At 30.8% G+C, this 22,828-nt stretch overlaps 1 protein-coding gene across 1 annotated transcript in view; it reads left to right on the forward strand.

The window, feature by feature from the left end:
• The first annotated feature begins 10,057 nt into the window (after positions 1 to 10,057).
• YAK1 (YAK1-like protein 1) overlaps positions 10,058 to 22,828 on the forward strand; it is a 28,897-nt gene continuing 16,126 nt past the window's right edge. The window contains exons 1-9 of the mRNA XM_088104527.1: positions 10,058 to 10,809; positions 15,784 to 15,983; positions 16,138 to 16,291; positions 16,382 to 16,491; positions 16,673 to 16,742; positions 16,831 to 16,913; positions 17,262 to 17,343; positions 17,434 to 17,474; positions 18,120 to 18,242. Coding sequence (XP_087960653.1) covers positions 10,642 to 10,809; positions 15,784 to 15,983; positions 16,138 to 16,291; positions 16,382 to 16,491; positions 16,673 to 16,742; positions 16,831 to 16,913; positions 17,262 to 17,343; positions 17,434 to 17,474; positions 18,120 to 18,242 — 1,031 coding nt within the window. The 5' untranslated portion in view covers positions 10,058 to 10,641. The remainder of the gene's footprint in view (positions 10,810 to 15,783; positions 15,984 to 16,137; positions 16,292 to 16,381; positions 16,492 to 16,672; positions 16,743 to 16,830; positions 16,914 to 17,261; positions 17,344 to 17,433; positions 17,475 to 18,119; positions 18,243 to 22,828) is intronic.

Raw genomic sequence — 22,828 nt, forward strand, 5'->3', positions numbered from 1 at the left:
TATTTGATTGACAATATATAAACAAAATTTTAAATTATTTATTTATTTTATGTCATTAATTTAGAAATATTAGACTTAAATACTATTTTAGTCATGTTTTTGTTAGGTTTTTCAATGTGGTTCTATTTTTTTTAATTAAGTTATATTTGTTGTTAATTTTTTCAATTAAGTCATTTTTTATAAGCCATTTAAATAGTTAATGGTATCATAATAGTGTATTGAATAGTGTATGTCTTGTGACGGTACGTTTTTTTTTCCTATATTTTTTACTTCTTAAATATTTATTATTTTTTTAATTTATTTATCAATTTTTTAATTCAATTTTTATATTTATTATTCTTTTAATTTATTCTCAATTTTGTTTAAAATGGATTTTTTTTTTAAATTGAGACTAAATTTAATTTTTATATAAATATTATATTGATATTTTTATTAAAACTGGCATGTTTATTAGTTAATTTTTTAAAATAATTTTTAAACCAACATTAATAATTTATTTTAATAATATATAGTTAGAATTGGTTTAAAAGTTTAGAGTGATAAATTTGTGTTTACTGTAATTATGTATGTTTGTATTTTTTTTGAATACATATTGTACAATCTGTATTTTGTAACGCACTGTAGGTAATGTAAAATTATTCTCCCTGCATCTTTAACACAGTAAGGCTAAAAAGTATTTATTTACTTTTATTTTCACTGAAATTATACACAAATTACCTATTGTATTATTTTAGTTATTTCTTTCCAATAGCACATAATAAAAAAAATGTATTGCAATGTTTTTTATTATCTTGATTTTAAAAAAAAATATGTATTGCAACGTTTAGTCCATATGCATATGCATTTAATGCAGCATGTGCATGACTTGCTTCTTTTCTTCCCCCTTTGGATTTGCCAAAAGTTTTGGAGTTCATTTGTGGGTGACTTGTTTTGGCTTTAGTGCATATAATGAGATTTTGTGGTCCTAGGATGGTCAGAAATGGGAGACATGTGGGAGGGGAATATTGTTTTCTCTCTTTCATCATGTCATCTACAAATTCAAATTTCCCTTTCTTCTTCGATCCATGGCCATGTACAAACTACTATTCTCACTCTTTGCCCTTTTCTTTTCCTGTACACCTTTCTTTATCATTTTGACCATATTTTACATTATATGAAGAAGCCGGAAACAATTTCATTTCATCATATTTTTAAATAAAGTAAATTCGTATTTACTATATATATCATTTCTTCTTTTATTTTTTATATAATTTTGTTGTCGAAGAGACTACAAACATTTTCAACTGATTATATATTTTTAATTGAAGTTTGCTTGTTTTTATTCATAGATTTTTTTTTTCCTTATAATTTTGTCATCCATATAAGTAAGGTCACTTGAGAAAAATGATTCTCTCAATTTAACTTATTAATCAATATAATATTATATATGGAAATTATGTTATGTTTGAATACTTTGTTTTATTAGTTTAGAGTGGCTTTAGTGCTTAATTTTTGGAAATTTGCTTTTAAAAACAAGCAAGGGAAGCTATTTAAGTTTCTTTTTCATATAACCTTAAGATATTGATAATATAAATGTGATTGTAACATGATCACACTACTTTGAGTTTTATGCAAGGATTGTATTTGGTTGATAATTTGTTTGAATATAATTGAGTTTTGTTTGATGCATTGGATAAATTTGATGAGAGTGTAAACATGCATACTTTAGGTTAAGGGGTCAAAATTGACTTGAAATTAATAAAGATTATGTCTAAACAAATCATAGTTTGGATTAACCATTTGAATTGTTTAGAAATTATAATTAAAATGCTTTTAAAATTATTGTTGAAAATTGATTTGTTTTCACGTTTGAGGTTTGTTTTTCAAATATTTTTGCTCAAACAGAAAATAGAATAGAGACTAAACCTTACTCTCTTCACTCAAGTGAAAAGATATTTCACATAACAAAAATATGATTAAAAGTAACCTTACTCTCGATCTTATTTTTGTTTAAGTGAAAAAAAATTCTCAACAAAAAACATCATTACAAACTCAACTTTACTTCCTATAAAAAATTTGTTGAAATGAAGAAACTTTTGCTCAATCTACGATATTTTCACTTAAGCTAACACTAATTTAGATTGATGGAATTTGCATGTTATATGAAAATAGTTGCCTCAGATTTATTAGAATTGTATGAAATTGTTGGATCTATCGAGTGAGGAGGTTCACTAGAGAGACATAATACTAATGACACTTGAATCCAACTACATAAAGAATTAACATCACTTTCAATCCAAAACCTAGACTTTTGATACATAGACCATATTGAGTCTATCGAGGGAGGAGGTTCACTAGGAAGACACAATACCAATTAAACTTAAATTTAACCATATAAGAGATTGACACCACTCTCAATATTTCAAAACCTTAAAATAATGGATTTATGGATCTTCATCCTTGTATGATGTTTTACTTTTTCATTTTTATCCAATATGTGACTTAGTCACACTTATATAAAATTCTAACCGATTTTATGGTCACATATATGAGATATGTTAATTATTATTTAAATTATTTATTAAGTATTAATACTTATATTGTAAGAAAGTTTGTCTTATTCACTAATGATCTAAGTCACATCTAGTAAGATATCATGGTGAGAAGAAGTTCTTGCACACTGTCACCACGTGAGTAGATATACAAATTTGATTATAATGAACTTACCTTAATCTAGTTTTTTATATTTACCTGTAAATTTAAGTTTTGAATATTGAATTATATGTTAGTTTGTAATAGAAGATACTAAATATGAATATTTTAAAAGATGTAAATTAATACTTTATTTATTAAATATTATATATATATATATATATATATATATATATATATATATATATATATAAATTATGTGTGATTTATATAATTATTGTATGTTTGCAGTTGATTGAAATTAAATTGTTTATAAATTACTAATACAATTATTTCTTTTATATCATGCTTTTATGTTATAATTTTTTTTTTAATAACTTATGTTTATATGTGTTATTCATGATGATTTATTATATAAATAAATAAATATTTAAAGGACAATGGATATTTTAATTTAAACTACATTTTTTAAAATATTTGTATTTTTATATGCTTTTTATACATTGAAATTTTATTTTAAAATAGTAGAGACCTTATGTTGGATTTATATTACGATAAATAGTTAGTTTTTGGAGTGTTACATGTTTCAAATAATATATACATATAATATAAGTTATAGAAAATACACTATCTTTTTAATTAAATATAAGTAAATTATAACTGTTTTTTACTTCATTTACTCAAGTTAATCGTGTATTATAATATTTTTTTCACATTTTTTTTAAAAAGAAAACATTTTTAATTATTTAATTGATAAAAATTAAAAATTATCAAAATACTCGTAGTTTTAAAAGTAATATGAAATGATAATTATTAATTTATATATAATTATAAAAATATTTATAAAAAGAAAAATTAATTTTTGAAATGTAAAAAGTAGTAATATAGTAAATTGAAATAAAAATAATAATAATAATTATTATTATTATTAATATTATTAATTTTTTTTATTATTATTATTTTTATAAAAAGAGAAAAAAATATTATTATTACTATTATTAATTATTATTATTAATTATTATTATTATTAATTATTATTTTTGTTTTCTTGGTTGAAGATGAAATACATTACAGTGGTAATAGAATGTATTTACATGATCATAAATGCAAGGGCTAAACGGACATATGATTATAAATTATCTCAAATTCACGCATAAGACCGATAAAAATACTTGATCCCGCAAATCATCCCTTTTAATGGCTCGTGATTGTTTCAAAACGAACATGAAATAAACTCTAAATCCATCTTCGTGAACTAACGTTAACAGTAATATACCTTAAAATTAACATAGTGTTAAGATTTCCAGAGATGAAAAGATTAACGTAGTGTTAAGATTTCCAGAGATGAAAAGACAGCGTGGAAATATTTTTAATGCCACATAACACCAATGCAATTTTCTTTTATTTTTTTTTTAATTTTCACCACAAAGATTTGCGAAGAAAGTGTCAATCTTTCGCCTCATTCAGTTATATAATAATTTTAATCAATTAAAACAATTAAATAATTAATATTAAAATATTATGTAAAATAAAATTAGTTTATTTCATTTTTTTCATAATTTATTTTAATGTATTTTAACTTGAGTTCACATTAAAAAATATATATTTAACTTTTTTAAAATGTATTTTATATTTAATTTAATTTTAACTTTTTTTATCATCTACAACAATGAAATCATTCAATAATATTATGTAATCCAAACAACTTTGCTTTTTACCTGTATTTTTCTTCAAATTCATTCATTTTTATTCCACAAATCATTTATTTGGTCTAAACACAAGCTGAAAGGGAGGTAAATAAAAATTATTTTAGTTGCTCTTTTACAATCAAAAGTAATAAAATAATTATTAATGTATGTTTACCTATATATGATTTTATTATTAAGAATATTTTTAATATGTTTTATTTTAAGTTTTTGAATAATTTTGTTTTAGTTATAATAAATTAAATTTTGTGACATATAAAGATATACAAAGTAATATTTTTCAAAGACAATATATTTTATATTATGTATGAATTATATGAATATTTTATTGTTTTCGTAAAATAATATAAAACTTAAATAGAAATGAGACAATTATTTGGGGGAAGTATTATCCCTCTCGTATACCCATACTTAGATGTATGTATATATACAATTGGAACAAAACAAATCAAATTACAAAGTGAAAAAAAAAAATAGTTGAATCCAAACTATGCAATTATTAAAGAGTCTTTAACTACTAGTGAACTTAAAGAAAAAAAGAGATGACAGAAGCAAAAAAGATAAGTATACTTTACATTCCTAAACACAAGAGAGTACGTAAAGAAGAAAAAGAGTAAGTAAAATTTATATTTTTAAACAATTTCAAGCGACTGGAATTATGCCTTAGTTTACTACGTAAAGAAAACCTCTTACTCCAAAGCATGACATGATACTTAAAAATAACTATCTTTCTACCCATTTCAAAATGTACTGTTATATCAAGTCATATAATTCTTCATTTCAAGTTTTGAAATTATCGTATTTTAAAAGACTCAATACATATTAAGGCTTAGATTTAGACAAAAGAATTAAAATAATAATGTTGATTTTGTTAAACTAAGATGGATGAACTGATTTTGAAAACTTTTTTGAATAAATATTTTTTTCTATATTTTTTCAAATATTTAATAACATAATGTACTTTTAATCAAAGTAGAGTGATTTTAAACTTTTTTTGAGTGATTTTAGGAAGATACTCCAGTGAGTCTTCTCACATATATCCTCTGTAATTCGAAGACGTATCTTTAGAGAATTAGAAGATGTTTTTTTCCTCTTTTTTTGCACTTCTTCATCATTCATGAGGAGCTAAATCTCTCCCTTGTCTTGAGGCATGATATAAAAGATTTAAACTCTTTTGTATTTGGTAAAACTTTTTATTTATGAATATTTCCATTTGATTTAAAGTGGTTAATTGGTTTATGCTTATTGTTTGATGAACTTTATACTGTCTAATTGGCTTAAAATTGAGTGAAATCTAGTCTTAAGTAGTGATCCAATCAGTTTTCCTGTATGCTTCTGGATGTTAAGAATAGATATGGGGTGTGTAATTGGGATAAAGTTTTAATCGTAATGCAGGTTAGTCATACACGATAACTGACAGGTTTCATACAAGACAACAACATACTAGTCTTTAGGTGCTAGGAATGGACCTAGAGTACCATGAACAGTACTCCAAGGACTTGGTCATCTGAGGCTTCATATTTGGAGATGGATATGATACAAGAGAGAAGAAATCTATGAAGTCAAGCTTCAACACAGTTTAATCACAAAAATTACTCTTTTGATCACTTAAACTGAATTCTAAGTTAGTTTTACAACACTATCAACTCTCACACTCACACTTTCTACACAAAACGGTTTTACAACAGATCAAGCTAGTCAAAACACTGTTATTTATGTCAAATCAATATGGATACGACACTTGTTTACTATAACAACTCATTATACTTGTTGGTATATTTCGGGTGTTGCAATTCCATCGCGAACAAGTTTTTGGCACCGTTGCCGATGATTTGAGTCAAGAAATATTTGTTTAAACCAGATTGATCATTGTACAAATCTATAATTAGTTATAAAAAGAGCTAACTCATTGTTTTTCTATTTTCATTTTACTGTTTTATTGGTTACTGTTGCATTGAGTTTCAACATTGTTTCCGCATAAAACTTGTGCTGAAAAGTTGTTCATCCATGTTGTATGATTCTTAACTTATTGGCAAGCATACAAAATCATTCAAGTAATAAAACCATGGTATGACCAAATATCATTTTCCTAAGATACTCATGTAATACTAGTTAATTGTACGATTATTAACTCATCTAGACTAACGAGTAGTTCATGAATTTACAACTATATGCAAGTAAATAAAGATTTACAAAGAAGGGTGGACTTTGGTAATTGGAGACACTTAGGAGTGGAAAAAAGGGTAGAAATCGTATGGAATGGCAATGCTAGGGGTAGATTTCACCGACTTCACTCTCTTGAACACACAAAATCATCTCATCTACATTAAATACTAATGTCAACCCTCTAAAACACTTAAACCCTAATCCCTTAGGTGAGAAAACCTATGTTTTCTAGCTAAGCACCAATCCCTTAATCACTCAACAAGTCAACCCGCATTAGGACCTAGGGTTTAAGACAACTAATGGGTCAAACTTCATTCCTAGCACACCTCAAAATATCCGAAGAACATTTATGCAACTAAAAAACTATTTTTATCATGTTTTTGTATCTCATGCTCAATAAACCCCAATTATAACAAATTATAATTAAAATATTCTATTAAAGTACAAAAACCAATTAAGAATCTAATATTAAAGGCTAAATAAGGGCATAAATATGCAGTCATCAAGATACCTTATGACATTGCCACAACTCACCATCTAGAGGTCGTTTCAGTGGAGAAAGGACTGCTGCAAAGGTCCTTCAAGCTGATTTCTTTTGGATTTCATTGTTTAAATATGCTTTTGATTATTGTAGAAGTTAAGACGATTTCCAAAGATCAACTAACATCTCAAGGAGGTATGTGATGCCTCTACAAAAACATATTGAAGTTGAACTATTCGACTATTGGGGCATAAATTTCGTTAGCCCTTTACCTAAGTCTAATTCAAAAGAGTATATTCTAGTGGTTGTAGATTATGTGTTCAAATGGGTGGAAACAATTGTAATTCAACAAGATGACTCAAGAATAATTATTAACTTCCTTAAAAATAACATTTTTTTTGTAGGCTACAACAATGATGAAGGCAGTCACTTTTGTAATAAGCAACTAAGACATGTGCTTAAGCACTACAATGTAAGACATAAAGTAGCTACAACTTTATAGGCGAAATCAATATGATAAAAATATTTTCTAGACTATATTGTCTAATGGATAAAGCTTTATAAGCATCATTTAATAAAAGAAAACATATTTCTTAATGAATCATCTAATAAGACGTGTGGGTAACAAACAACATTTTTAAAATAACATCTAAACGTCTATGCAAATAGCGTCTTACGAGTAAGTGTCTTATGAATAGAAGAACATTAAAACTTAAAATATGTTTTATTAAAAAATAGTGTTAAGTTGAAACAAACATCTTATGAAATATATTGTCTACCAGAAGACTACTAAACGCTACATATCTCAAAAAGTGTTTGCTAAAGCATATAATGTTTTACATCTGATGATCATATATGTTGAATGTTTTACCAAATGATGCATTTATTAATGAAATGACAAATGATAAAATGTTTTGAACACGAAATACGAACTAACACTTATCAACGTTCAAAATATTTAATGGATGTACATAAAGTGTTTTGATGCTTGTATACCTTGTTCTTGATATTTGTGTATGTCACAAAAGTAGAAAAAAATTATTAGAATAACTACACCTAAGAAAAAGACATTAAGAGATATGAAGAACATTCTCGGAATGTTTCCCTTGAAGACTTATGCTTTGACACATCATACAAGCTACACTTTTCTAAAGGCTATGACAAAGCATTGTACCTCTGTAAAATAGACTTAAGTTTGACTTCTCACTTAAAGGTTATTTGCTTTACATGAAGTCAATCTCTTTGTCTAACAGTCATCTTTCAAGAAAAGATATAAATAGACGAAAGTTTGAAGAAAAGATAAGAATGATCAATTTATGAAATCGCAAACTCTCAAACAAGCTTACTCTGATCATATAATTTGAAGCTAAATATTTTTCTAGAAAAGAACCTTAGCAAAATCTCACATTTCTTTGTATTATTCTCTTTGAGAGTTATCAATATGTATTTGCTCTTAACACTTACTATGTTGTACATTTTGAAGAGAATTAAAACATTTGGTGTTTAGCTTAGTTGAGTTAAATCGTCTAGACGTGTTGTCTAAGATTGAGACCAGAAGTGGTTATAATACTTATATACCATGACTGATTCAACTCAGACTAGTCGAGTTGACTAGATAAACTAGGAGTAGTAAGAATACTCGTTGTAAACATGGAGAGGTAAAACTTGTGTAATCTTCTTGAATATTAGTGGAACCTTTTAAGAGTTATTAAGGGAGAACTTGAGGTAGCTCAAGTTGTGTGAACCAATATAAAATTTATGTTTTATTGCTTTGCTCTTTAAAACGTTTTACATTTACGCATCTCATAAAAACCATCTTCTAAACATCTTATTTAGATTATAAATCTTTTACCATTTGCGAAAGAATTTTAAAAACGATATTCATCCCTATAATGTTTTCGTGTTTTCAAATATAAACTAATTTGTTTTAGTTATTTTATCATTTAAATTTATAGCTATCTTTTATAATTATTTTTTGAGAATATTTTTTTTTCTAATTTTAATAACATTTGTTATTTTATTAATAATTATTTGAATTATTTTTTATTTATACACTATTAAAAATATTTTAAATAATAATCAATTTTAGTAGTTGAACATAATTAGTTATTATACTGACAAACTTGATATCAATTTATAAATTAAAAATTATTAATACTTAAAATAATTTCTATTATACATAAAAAATTATAATTAATTTTTAAATTATTAACTAAAATAATTTTTATCATGAATTATTATATTAACTATTAATGTTTTGGTAATAACAAAAATTAGTCTCTAAATTAGTCTTGGTTTCTAAACATACTTCTGTTAATTAAAATAGGTAATTATTTAGAAATTTTCTGATATCATAATATAAGAATAGAAAAAATTTATGTTCAACACATTTATTTTCACTTGTAAAGACTATTCTTTTTATTAACTCTTTGTAAGAACTTTTTAATGTAGACATTTTGGTGTCATTTTATCTTTATCGATATAAATTATTTTAGTTTTTAAAATTTTTAATTATCTTTTAAAAAAATATATTTTAATATAATAACATTTTCTATTTTAATAATTTTTATTTTATTTTTTCACTAATATATATAAAGTAAAGGTGGAGACGTAAGTCTATATTTTCACTAATATTTATAATTATACAGTGTGTGATGTATTTTTATGCAGTCAACGGGTTAAAATATAGTTAAAATATTTTTTAAAACAATTACTATGGAATTTAACAATTTTATAATACAAAAAATTCATAATTAAATAACTATACACACAAACTTTACATTGTCAATATTACTTAATTTATTCATTGCATACTCCAATATTTTAAAATTTGTAAACTTAAAATTTTTTCTGACCATACCTTTTATTTAAATTTTATAATTTAAAAAAAAAATTAACATTTAAATCCTAGCAGTTAGTGGAAAATATCGGGAAAATCCTATAGGCATAGTTATTAATTATTAATTTACAATAATTAAAAGGTTAAAAAGCAAAGGAAGGCAGTGTTGGATGACCAAGTGGTGTGATTGATTGTGTCGCAGTGATCAAACAAACATTAAAAAGAGGATTTTTGTTAAAAAAAAAATAAAAAAGAAGAAGAAAGAAAGAAAGAAAGAAAGAAGCAACACCAAATAATTCCTCATCACTGCTTCGACCGAACCAAGACGGCGTGTTGTGTCCTGCCCGCCCTGCCTCTCTCGGAGACCAACGAAACGCTCATTCCATTGCATCGCTCTGTTTCTTTCTTTCTCTTTCTTTCTCTCTCTTCGTGAAACACGAAGCTAAATTGTAACCCAATCCCCTGTCAACGAAACAAAACCCCACTTCGATCGATCTGTTTTCTCCCTTCTCTGAATAAATTTCCCCTTTTGATTTATTGCCCTTTGCCGCAATCGGATTCAATTCCAAGCAGAAGGGAAAACCCGGCAATCGATGGATCTCGGGTTCGATGTGATTGTAGGACGGTTCTGGAGGTTGGGCCCGTGATGGGATTGAAATCCGTTGGATTGGAGGGTAGCAAGCACTTGCGCAGTGGAGAGAGGGTAATGAGAAGAAGGGAAGGGATACAATGGAAGTGAAATTGGGGAAACTCAATCTTTCTCTGACTTGAATTTGGCTCCTCTATTTCTCTTTTTCTATTAACTTTCTGTGTGGGTCATGGATGGGGTCGCACGTGCGGACAAGGCTCCGTCCACGGACTTGGTCTCGGAGTGGCGTCCCCGCGGTTCTGCGTTCGTCCCTTGTGTGCCAAAGCCTGGAGAAGAAGCTTCTGCTGCTGCTGCTGCTGAGAAGCCGCAACCGTCTCGCGTGGTTGTGAGGAAGCCCGTGAGTTTCTTGTGTTCTTTTTTATGGTTTTGTCTGAAAACGAGTATGGGTTGAACTTATTTGTGTATTTTTGTGATCAGAACTGTGCAGTGAGAGTTTTGGACTGAAAAGTAGTATGGGGTGTTGGGATTTAGGGATGCCGGAGGCGGAGACTTTGAAAATAGTCAAGTGAAACAAAACCTCGATTGACATACTCGCTAGTTGTAGTTAGTCCACATTGTCGGTATGTTAAGTATGATTTCTGGGTATGGTGGACTTTGTGCATTCTATAGGTATACTTTTGTTTTGTTCCGTGTAGATTGTCGCCCTCTTAGTATTCACCACTGTTGATCGCAGCAACAGTTGAAAACATGAAAGGGAAGAAGGGGGTTTTAGATTGAATGATGGCATACCATGCTATCCATTTGTATTGGATCCATGGCATACCATAGAGGTTCTTAGCTCCTTAAGTAACTATGCTACCCGCAATTTTGATCGTGTTGAAATTATATTTTTCTTGAACTATCGTATTATTTTTTTGTAAATGACAGCAAAATTCCTTAATGGTACTAGGAACTGGATCTTTTTTATTATATTCATTTGTCTTCAGTTTTGGATTAAATGTTTTGATTCCTTGTCTCATTTAGACTGTTTTTATGCAAATTCCTTTTCCAATTGATGACTTTTGTTGAATTGAGCTACTGATATATGTTCCAGGTCTGTGGTTAGTTTTGTCTAATATGCATGTTATGTTATGTTATTTTATGTATGGTGCATGTTCAGATTCTGCTCATCATCTCTTCCTAACTCCTTTTGCTACTGATTCTTCATTGAATACACCTGTTTGATTGATGCCTATCATATAACCTTGGAATAATATCTGTGGACTATCTTTAGTGGTTTGGTATATGGAGGATAAATCTCTATTTGCATTGGTTTAAGGCTTTTAACATAGAAAATTTGTATGACAAAGTAGAACTTATTCTACTATTGGTAGTGCATTTGGTTGGAGCCTATAGTTCCATTTAGCTTGGAAGTTGATTTCTGATAAGATTGAGTGATTGCATTCTATTTAATGTAAAACATGGCCTTCATAAGGGCTGTCAAGAAGAAAAAAAAAATGACTTAACTAAATGTATGTGTCTATGTAAACAGCTAATGTATTATTGTACAGCGTGGGTAATAATGATGGAGGAAATAATTGCCTAATTGGCATAACTGTGTAAATCCTATAATTTCCCTATTACCACAGTTAAGGATATCTGTAATATGAAACACTTCCCCTCATGTTGAAGCATAAAAATCATGTGCACCAAGCTTGTTTCAAATATAATCACTTTGAGGATTCCTTAAAGATTTAGTGAAGACATTTGCAAATTGATTGTTACAATTAACAGAACTAGTGATGATGTCACCCAACAAGAAATTCGCCTTGAGGAAGTGGTAATCTACCTCAATGTTATTGGTTTGAAGCAATGTGCAAGGCAACTTGATAATCACCAATGAGTTTCATCTAAGCAACAACCCCCAGACTTCATTCTTTGAGCAACTGTATAAGTCAAATTACAAGTCATTGAAGCCTTGGCTCAATACTTCCCTTCTGCACTGGACTTGCTTTTTAATTTTCTAGGAAATTAAGTTACCACCAATAAGAAGCAATATCTTGAGGCGAATCTTCTAGAACTGGGAGAATCTTCCAATTTGTATCCAAATATCCCACCATGTGAGTGTGATCTTTGTCTTCATGCAGAGGACCTTTTCCTGGAGCTCATTTGACGTATTTCAGATTATGAATGACAACATCTCTGTCATTCACGATGAGAGTTAAGAAATTGAATCACTATACCATTTGCAATGGAAATATCTAGTTGGATGACAGTGTGACAAATCTGCTAGCCAACCAATCTTTTCTACCCTTTTGGATCTGAAAGGGGACCCTAATCTGGTAGAGATGTTTGTAATTGAGATTCATAGGTGTGTCAAGAAGCTTAGCATGACCAGATTTGTTTTCTTGAAAATATCTATTGCGTACTTCCTTTGTGAAATGACAATATCACTATATCACTCATAGCTTGTGCTAGCTTTATCTACAATAACTCATGAAGTTTATTAAGATCTTGTGTTTGAAAATGGCGGCACAGGTTGCTATAATTGGGTGATGCCATGTTGATTATGTAATAACAAAGTTTTTAAAATAAACAACCTAGTTGAAACATCTTGTGCTAGAATGGTGATGGAAGACTTTTAGACGATGCAGTTGGATGTAATCCAACCCCTTAAAACTAGTCTGTGAGGTGAGGGTTGTCCCCCTCTTATTATATATTCTAGATTTTCAAAAAAAACTTGATGATGAGATGCAAACCGACTATAATTCCTAGATCCTAGTAGAAAACTTCGAAGTGAATAGACACAACATGGTAAATATTAGTGGGATAATTGATTCATTTACCTCAAACCTGACCAGGCATAGTCTTGGAAATTTAGTTACCCATTTCATTCACTTAGCACATAGAGAACAAGTTAATGCAATTTTCAGGATTGAGGTATTTAAAATGTGCTTTGGGCAGAGGACTATTTGTTAGGAAAACTGCCCGAAAGGCATGGAAATGCTTACAATGTGGATTGCATCTATTATTGACAGGAACTTAACATCTAGCTACTGTACTCGGAGAAGTAAAAAAGAATGTTATGTAGTAGTATAATGGATAAAATATAGAGCAATGATAAAAGGAGTTTGTGGAATTCTATGTTTTAAAAGAATTCTTGAATAGTTACGTTACAGCTTCCTCTGGCTCTCTCCATGAAGCTCTCTCCATGAAGTTCTACTGTCAAAACACAAATGTTATTAATATTTTCTAGAATGCAGTTCTATGACTGGATGAAGCATGTAGAAATTAGTAGACATTTTATAAAAGTGAATGTGAATGGAGACCTTATTTGTATGACATTTATTCTGACATCATGGCAAATGGCATTCTTATGAAAGGATTGTTGAAACCCAAATTGCGACTTCTTCCTATAGTTATTATTATAAAGATCCTATCCTAATTAAATAAGTAAATAAGTTAAAATATAAAACAAGAATAAATTCTCAGAGATCATCTAAGATACTAAGAATATTCTAGTATAGTACCCTTGGATATTTTTCGTTTGTAACACTCCCCTCAAGTTGAAGATTACTAAGATTTAGCTTGTTAAAAGAAAATAGCTCACTTTCTTCCAAGTAAAAATTAAGAAAACATAAAATTTGAAGTACACTAAAGATAATAGTTGGAATAGCAACTCAATGATACTGGAGAGAAAGATAGCTTAGCTAGATAATTGGAATGGTCATCAACTTGAGAGAAAATTCATGACAATCAAAGCAGGTCCGTCCTTCTCAAAATCAAATTTGAAAGATTTTAACTAATATTATTGGAGGCCCACAAATTTTTAAACTTGAAACTAGGTTCGATAATGGCTTTTGGGATTAGGGATAAGGTCAGTACATATAAGGTGAAGATGACGCCAGATTAGTGCATCTAGGATATCAATGAGGCTAGTGCATCTAAAAGTTGCCAAACATTAGATAAAGTTGCCAAACATAAGATTGGTGAATGATGAAGTTGGCGATGATGAATGATAACCATGAATCAGAGTGGAATACAAGTTAAGACATTGTGGAAAAGTGACACTCATAGAAAACGGAAGAGGTGACTGATTGTTCCACTTTTTGTTTTTGTTTTGGGGTACCTAGCTGCAAGATGTTAACAAAATAGGTTATGAAGGATGGTACTGCTTTGATACTATGATGGGAAAGAGAGAAAGATAGATGAAAGAGATGCTAAAATTGTGTAACGGAGTAGTGCATTTTATATAAACTGATTACAATAATACAAATAATTATAGGGTTTGTTGAAACTGTTGACAATAAATACAGTGTTATTGAGGTGAAACTAGACCTCCAACTGGAGTGAGAGAATTGACTTAAGCTTTAATTCAAAGAAGAAATTTAGATATGGATATGTTGTCAAGGACTTTCTAGTGTGACTCAGTTCACATTTAATGAGTTTTAGCATGAGTCTGCTTATGGATTTAGTCATGGATCTTGTCCCGAACATGATATGTATGTGCATTGCTAGGAACTCAAGGAAGATGATTGTAGCCAATATAGAAGCATTTGATCTTACTGATTGTAGACGGTGTATTGAGGATTGACTTTCCCTGTATCTCAGTCTGATTCAGTTCAGAATCAAAGTGGAGCTCATAAACAAACAATGAAATGTTAAGGACAATGTGTCTTGATGATAGCTTTAGCATGTTCGTGGTAGAGGGGGGGAGTTATTGTCATCTAATTTCTCATAATCAAGAGTCTGAAGGTGATAGGGGAAGAAGAGGAGGGAAGCACACTAGTAGTTTTTTCCATTGTGGACCTTCAAGCTTTTTCTTGGAGATCCCATATCGAGTAGAGATATGGTGAAGTTATAGTATATGAGTTGGAAAACCTCATCTTACAAGTTAGTTTGGTAGAGTTAAGGTAGGTTTAAAAAGTCTACTTTTTGAGACTCTTGATATCGGGCTAATGGATAGAGATAATTATGAAGAAGAAAATATCAGATGTTATTGCTTAATGATCAAAGTCTTACATTGAGGTATTTATAGGTACAGTTATCATGGTGACAGCTAGCTAAACTACCTATAGTACAGCCGTGTAACAGACTTAACCATTTGCAAACAACTAACTAGCCAACAGACAATTGAGTAAATGCTCTTATACAATACTCACCCGTCTGCCTATATAATTCTCCCCTATAGATGTACCTATCTATTGTTGTCTGGGAATTGTTTTATAGGCTATTGCTTTTCTCTCTTATTCATTTCTAATTACATATATTGCAGTAGCATAATTTTATATAAGATGGAAATTTTATACATTATTTTCTTGTCGTTTATATCTGGCTGCTGGAGCTTATGATACCTAAAATATTGAACTGATGCTCACCTTCAAATTTACAGTTGGTGGCTAGATTGACCAAGGAAATAGTTCAAACATACCAAATATGCAATCCACAGTTTAAATATTCTGAAGATCTAAATCCAAAAAGATTTTTGACCAGCCCGTCAGTGGGAGTGCTTAATGATGGCTATGATAATGTAAACTCAGATCTTATTTTGACAGTGAATTTTGTCTTGAACCATTTAGACAAAAATAAAAGGTTTGTTGTCCATATATCCTTTGTTTTTATGTTGTCATTATATATAATTCTTTTTAAATATCGAAAGCTAAATGTTGATTTTCGGATGATGCCACCTTAGTCTTCTTGCAACCTCGGGATGTCTTTATAAACTTTGCATTTTGATGTGGTACAGCTATATTGTCAAAGATCTCCTTGGCCATGGGACATTTGGACAAGTGGCTAAATGCTGGGATTCAGATACCAACAGTTTTGTTGCGGTGAAGATCATTAAAAACCAACCTGCATACTATCAACAAGCACTGGTTGAAGTAACTATCTTATCAACGGTAACCTCCTGATGTGACTTGTTATTATCAAGGTGCTCGTTATTATCAACAGTTTTGTTACTCATGTATGCTCTTTTTTTTTTCATGCAGTTAAATAAGAAGTATGATCATGAGGATAAGCATCACATTGTTCGTATATATGATTATTTTGTACATCAACGACATTTGTGCATTTGCTTTGAATTGTTGGACACAAACTTGTGAGTTCCAGACCTCTGTTTTTCTTTCAGAGTTTATAATCATTGAGAGTCAGGAGTGAATTCAAAGCTTGAAGGGTGTTCACATTCTACTTCACAATTCATATTTGATTGGTTTTGCATGGCTATCCTAGATTTTCTTTTTCTCCCGTATATTTTAGTGTTGACATTGTGTAGTGTACAGGTATGAGCTTATCAAGATGAATCATTTTAGGGGATTGTCCCTTGGTATTGTTCAGCTATTCTCTAAGCAGGTACTACAATTTGATGTATGGCCTTTCTTACTTGGTCCTTTTTCCAGTTTTGATATTTCATAATCAATTTTCTTAAATTTGTTTTAAGATTTTATGCGGACTTGCTCTGCTAAAAGAGGCTGGAGTTATTCATTGTGATCTGAAGCCAGAAAACATTCTTTTATGTACGAGGTTGGTTTCTTGCATCAAGGTGCTCATAAACAACTGTATGCTGCAGCTATTTTGTTAAGGATTTAACACCTATAAAAGGACAGATTTGTTTGAGGGAGTAAAATGAAGAGTTATAACTATCGTTTACAAAATTACCAGTTGAGTTTTAAAGAACTAAATTTATCATATAAATCAGCATGCTTTTAATCACAATCTGAGGGTTACTTTTGTAGTCATTGGTTATAACTCTTCTCTTTATTCTCTAAGGCGAGTCTGTCAGTTCATAGGAATAAATCCTTTCCTTAGATTTTCTGTGTATGCTGCAGCTATTTTATTGTGATATTTTATGTATTTATGTTTCATATGTAGCACTGTGAAGCCAGCAGAAATAAAAATTATTGACTTTGGATCAGCATGCATGGAAAACCGCACTGTTTACTCTTACATTCAGGTTTATATTTACTGTAGAAAGTAGGACTTTATGATTCCTATTGTAATTATATTTGTTCTGGTACCTACCCTTGTCCTCTTTTTATTGCAGAGTCGATATTATAGATCTCCTGAGGTTCTTCTTGGATATCAGTATCCTAACTGATGGAAACAGTAGTTGATGCCTTTCTTTTCAAGCCTTTTTACTTTTGGGGTTTCTCTTTTTGTTGTTTTATTGATTTTCCTTTCTATTACTTCACCATCTTTCTACATTGCAATACTTGAACAAATAGCCTGGTATTCTTAATTGCTTTTAATGTAAAAATGTGCTGCAGCAGGTGGAGCTATAGTTTGAGTTGCCTTATGGCTTTGTTTTTAAAAAGCTTTTGGCTTCTACATTTACTTGTTACTTGTTTATTTTACTTGTATGGCTTATTTGGGGAAAATTAATGAAGAAAGTTTTAAATTACAGATCCACTGGAACTACTATCCATAAATCTGTTCCATATTTTCCTTTAATTTTTTGGGATGTGAGGCAATGGATGATTCTGTGATGCGTTGTCTTTCTTTAGTACTTCTTTTAATACATCAATCTTGTAAACATTTTACGACATGTTTGTTATACTAATTTGAACGTGGTTTTCATCATCCTCATGCTTTCAAATATACTTAAGGACACTAAAGATCTTTGGGGTGTCTCACATTTTATTGTATACTCTTCAGAAATTTCTCTTTCTTTAATTTTTCAGCTTATTTTGTTGCACTTCTAGCTTCAGTTTTGTCCTTAACTCTTATCAGATACACAACAGCTATTGATATGTGGTCCTTTGGATGCATAGTGGCGGAATTGTTTCTTGGATTACCATTATTCCCTGGAGCTTCAGAATTTGATCTTTTGAAACGGATGATTGAAATACTTGGGTATGCCACTTTCTCTCAAGGGAGCATTTTAATTAAATAGCTATACAAATTGTATAACAAGGGGGCACTTTCAAGGGTAAAATGCAGTTATAACAGTTGATTAAAAAACTTATGATTGAGCTTTTAGTAACTTCATATTTTGTTACCATTTATCCTCCAACTAAGCGTATGTTTTCCTTCCTCTAAAATCATGACATGTAATCTGTTTAACAAAGAAACACTTGTAAAACATCAATGGGTTAAACACCAGGGCTGAATAAATAACCATTCCTTTAAATGTTGACTTGAGATGAAGTTCACTTCAAAATTGTAGCATTCTTTAACAAAGACGCTAGAACACAACAAAGACATAGCACTGCCTGGGGAGAAACTGGTGCAGGTCGTTAGGGCAGATCCAATTCTTAATAACAAATTTGAAAAACTTATTCTGAAGAAATTTTGGTGGATTCCAATGCATAATAGGATTTGTTAAAATGTGAGAAAAAAACAAAGATATTTTGCTGAAACTGTATTTTAATACACAACAGTTGTTGGTTTATATAGGCTTATTTCATTAATTATACCTAAATCCAGGTTATAAATATGAACCTAGCATGATACCAACCTAACCAATTCATGGGCACCTTAAAAGACTCAGTGAAGACATCTATTAACTAATCACTAGATTTGGCGAAGCTTGTAGTAAAGTTGCCAGAGTCATGTTTGGTAGCTAGCCTCCACATGTTTGGTCTTCTCATAGAAGATCGGATTAGATGCAATATGCAAAGCCACTGGTTATCACAAATGAGGTTCATTTTGTCGATTGTTTGAATTTGTGTTCGCGAAGAAGCAATTTGAACTAGGTCTTCACATGTTATTAAATCCATGATCCCGTATCTCGTTTCAACATTTGATCTTGCTACAACATGTGTCTCACTTTTCCAGGGTATAAAGTTTCCTCTTATTATTATAGAAATAAGGAACTGATCTAGTATAATCAAGAATATTTAGATTGTATATATCAAATCTCCTCTATTTATTGTATTAATTCTTTTTTCTCAATATGAATAAAGCACTCGTTCATAGTCTCTGAAACACAGTTTCAGCTCAATGTTTCTCTCGTGCCTAGACTTTAACATGATATCTATGCTTTTTTCAAAACCATGTTGACTTGGTAGACCCACTATCTCTAAAGGAGTTTTCTTTTATGAACCTTCCTCCGAGGTTTGCTTTCACAGTTCTAGTGTCATCATTGGTGAGTTTCTTGACAAAGTTTTCGGTGATCTTCCTTTTCTCCAGCGAAAACAGGGTTGGGATCATGTGTCCACTGTTGACATGAGCCCCCCATTCTTTTTTGATGGTTTGATATGCTTTCACTCTCCTTAGGTTATTTTATTATTTTTTCTAGCTTTTTGAAAATAACATTCCTTCTAACGCACCACCTCAGCCTCTAGAACAAATTCTCCTATCTTTTCTAACCATATTGTTAGTATCAAGAAGATGGACATCTGTAACTATTCCACTTGGGCTTCTGAAATCTGGTTATGATTAAGTGGGTCAGGCTACAAATTCCATCTCACTACCCTGGTTGAATTTGTTCCTACAAAAAATCGTGAACAATGTATAAAGATTGATGCTCAACTTTGTAGTGTTATTAAATCCACTATTCACACCTCACTCAACTATTTTCCGTCCCTATGGGACATGTGCATCAATTTGGATTGAGGCATGTGCCCTTTATACTAGGGACACAAAATGTCTATATGGCATGTGCTAATATCTCTTAACACTTCTTGCTCCGCAACATTATGAGTGTTTGGTGTCTCTTGGCAGCTTCATGTTGCCTTACATGATTTTAAAAGGCTCCTTCCACCACATGTAGATGTGAGGTGAACAAGGAACTCGAGAATAAAAATATGTTCTCTATGGCCTTGGGCTTGTATGGCTTGCAACAAAAGTATATAAGTGAGTGCAAACTTCACTTTACAAATTGGTTTTGTAATATTAAGTTAAATTTAAAGTCAACTTTCTAAGATGTTAGGCCTATTGTGCTACTTGCTATTATTGAACTGTCCACAATTATCTCATTTTATGCTCAAGGTGTTTAGGTCTCGGTGTGATGAATGTGTTGAATATCAACTAAAGATATGATCAAATTATGGTATATAAGTGGGTGAAATATACCAGTTTCTTTTAGGATGTCAAGAGCATATATCTTATGAGATATTACTATAATAATCTTTGGTTTGTTATAACAATCTTTCCTTGGATTTAAAAAAAGAATCTTTGGATTGAGCAACTCTTTTACCTTGAAATTCTAAAGATTTCCTAGGTCTTTGATGAAGAATGCCCTTCTACTCCATATTTTATTGAAACCGATTAGATAAATATTCTCATGAATTACCATTGCTAAAACAACATATAGGGATGCCATACTACAATTTTATTTTATGATGGAGCTTCTCAATGAAGGAAAACATTTTGGACTTGTTTTCAATTAAAAGAGTATAGTAGAATTGGGTTAAATATGTTTTCGTCCTCAAACGATTATAAAAAGTTGCATTTGTCCCTAAATTAGACTATGTACCTATTTTGTCTTGCACTTTATAAACGACACGTGAGGTTATGTTTTAGTCCATTGTGGAACTTTGTGTCACATGAAAAACACTCCACTCCATGTGCCGATTGTTGGGAAGAATTTCTTACATAACTTTCATAAAGTGCAGGGGATGTAATACAACTTTTTAGAATAGTTTGAGGATGAAAAACATATTTAATCCTAGTAGAATTAACAAGGAGTGTTACTTCTCTTTTAATTTGAGCTCATTTGCTGTAGTATAGGCTTCTTAATTTGATTGGGCCTTAGTTGAGCCCATAGGCTTCTTAGTATTGTAATTGAATAGTCTTAGCTACTTAAAAATAGGCAAGCCTAGGCTCATTGTTATGAATTTATCTTAAACAAATAGACTCTTCTATCCTGTGTGCAAGAGTTCTAACATAATTTTGTCAACAATTACCCATAATCACGAACAAAATAAAATAATCATTGAAAAACTTGACGAAATATTTAATTCAAGAAATATGACAATACGTTATGATTCTAGTGTAGATTAGACAATTAGAGAGACTTGGAATCAACTTCTAAAGCTTCACCAAACTAGGATGTCACAATTGAGCTAGTATTGTCAATGGAGAAATAGTGTTGGAGAACCTTGTGACTATATAGAGATATAAGATAGGTCATGAGACTTGGATTTAATGTCGATCATATGTTCCTTCAAGGTAAACAAATCTTTAGTGAACATAATGTCGAAGTGGTAGGATTGCGTAAGATGATAGCCAAGAAGTTAAAAGGACAATTTTGTATGCATAGAACTCATGGATGGTGAGAGAAGAAAGGGGATGTTGGTGTCAATGCCTTTTGAGGACTATTGATAGAAGTAATAATGGGTATACAACTAAATGTAGAATGGGAGAAAAAAAAGTATTGTTAGGAGTCCCACATCGACTAGAGATATGATCAATTTACAATATATTTGGGTGCAAATCTCACCTTACAAGCTAGTTTTGTGGTAGCACTCCTCCTAGCTAGGTTGGGCCAAAACTAGAAGATATGTTGTGGTGATGATAGGAATGGAGATATGGTTCGAAAGCTTGTGGGAAAATGAGGTGAGGCTCTCGACCATGGTGTTGTGTAGTAGAAGGGGTGTTCTTTGATGTTACTCTAAGTGAGATTAGGCCAACTCTTGAGGAAGGTGGTTAGAGGAGACCACTTGGGATTCTCTAGCCTCGGGTGACCTAAGATGAGTAGCATAGCACAAAATGGCAACATAACATTACTCAAATTCAAAGGTGAATACAAGATGGGGAGAAACCTCTATTTATAGGCTAAGGGTATCTCCAAAATGTAGAAGCAAAACCCTAAAAACACTACCTTGACCTAACTTGGAGACGAAGGCAAAAATCCTCTCTAATAGGAGGAGGACATGTGGCCACTACCTATGGAGAATCCTCTCCATCCCTAGAGTGACATGTAACAACTAACTATGAAAAAACCTCTCTAATGTGAGCACGACACATGACCACTCTCACATGGGACACCCCACACACCCTTGTCCACCAAGCTAGGTTAAAACTTTGACCACATGGTCAACCTAAGCTCATAGACATCCACTTTGGGTCAACATTGGACCTTGACCTTTGTTGACCCAAAAGTGGTCTAAAAACCCTACACTACTTGGCTCAAAATACAAGGTCCAAAATAAAATCTACACTACTTGGCCCATAATACAAAGTCCAAATAAATCCTAGACTACTCGGCCTAAAATACCAGGCCCAAAAATTATTCATACTCTAGAATCTCCATGATGGCCCAAGATGACCCAAGAGAAGGAGTTTAGGCCCATTTTTTCCAAATGACTTCAACTCTCCTTAAAAGTGTTTGACCATGGCTAGGTGGTATGTTATCATTTTTAAGGTTTAGTTAGGCTTAAAATTTACTCTTAACAAGTACAAATACTAGATGAATGGTTAGATGCACCAAAGTCAAGCTCTCTAACCTAGTGAAGGAGATTGAGAAGTGCCCATAATAGATTTATTGGTATCTG

Source organism: Vigna umbellata, chromosome 1 (assembly GCF_029865625.1).
Source record: "Vigna umbellata cultivar VRB3 chromosome 1, Vumbellata_1.0, whole genome shotgun sequence".
NCBI lineage: Eukaryota > Viridiplantae > Streptophyta > Magnoliopsida > Fabales > Fabaceae > Vigna > Vigna umbellata.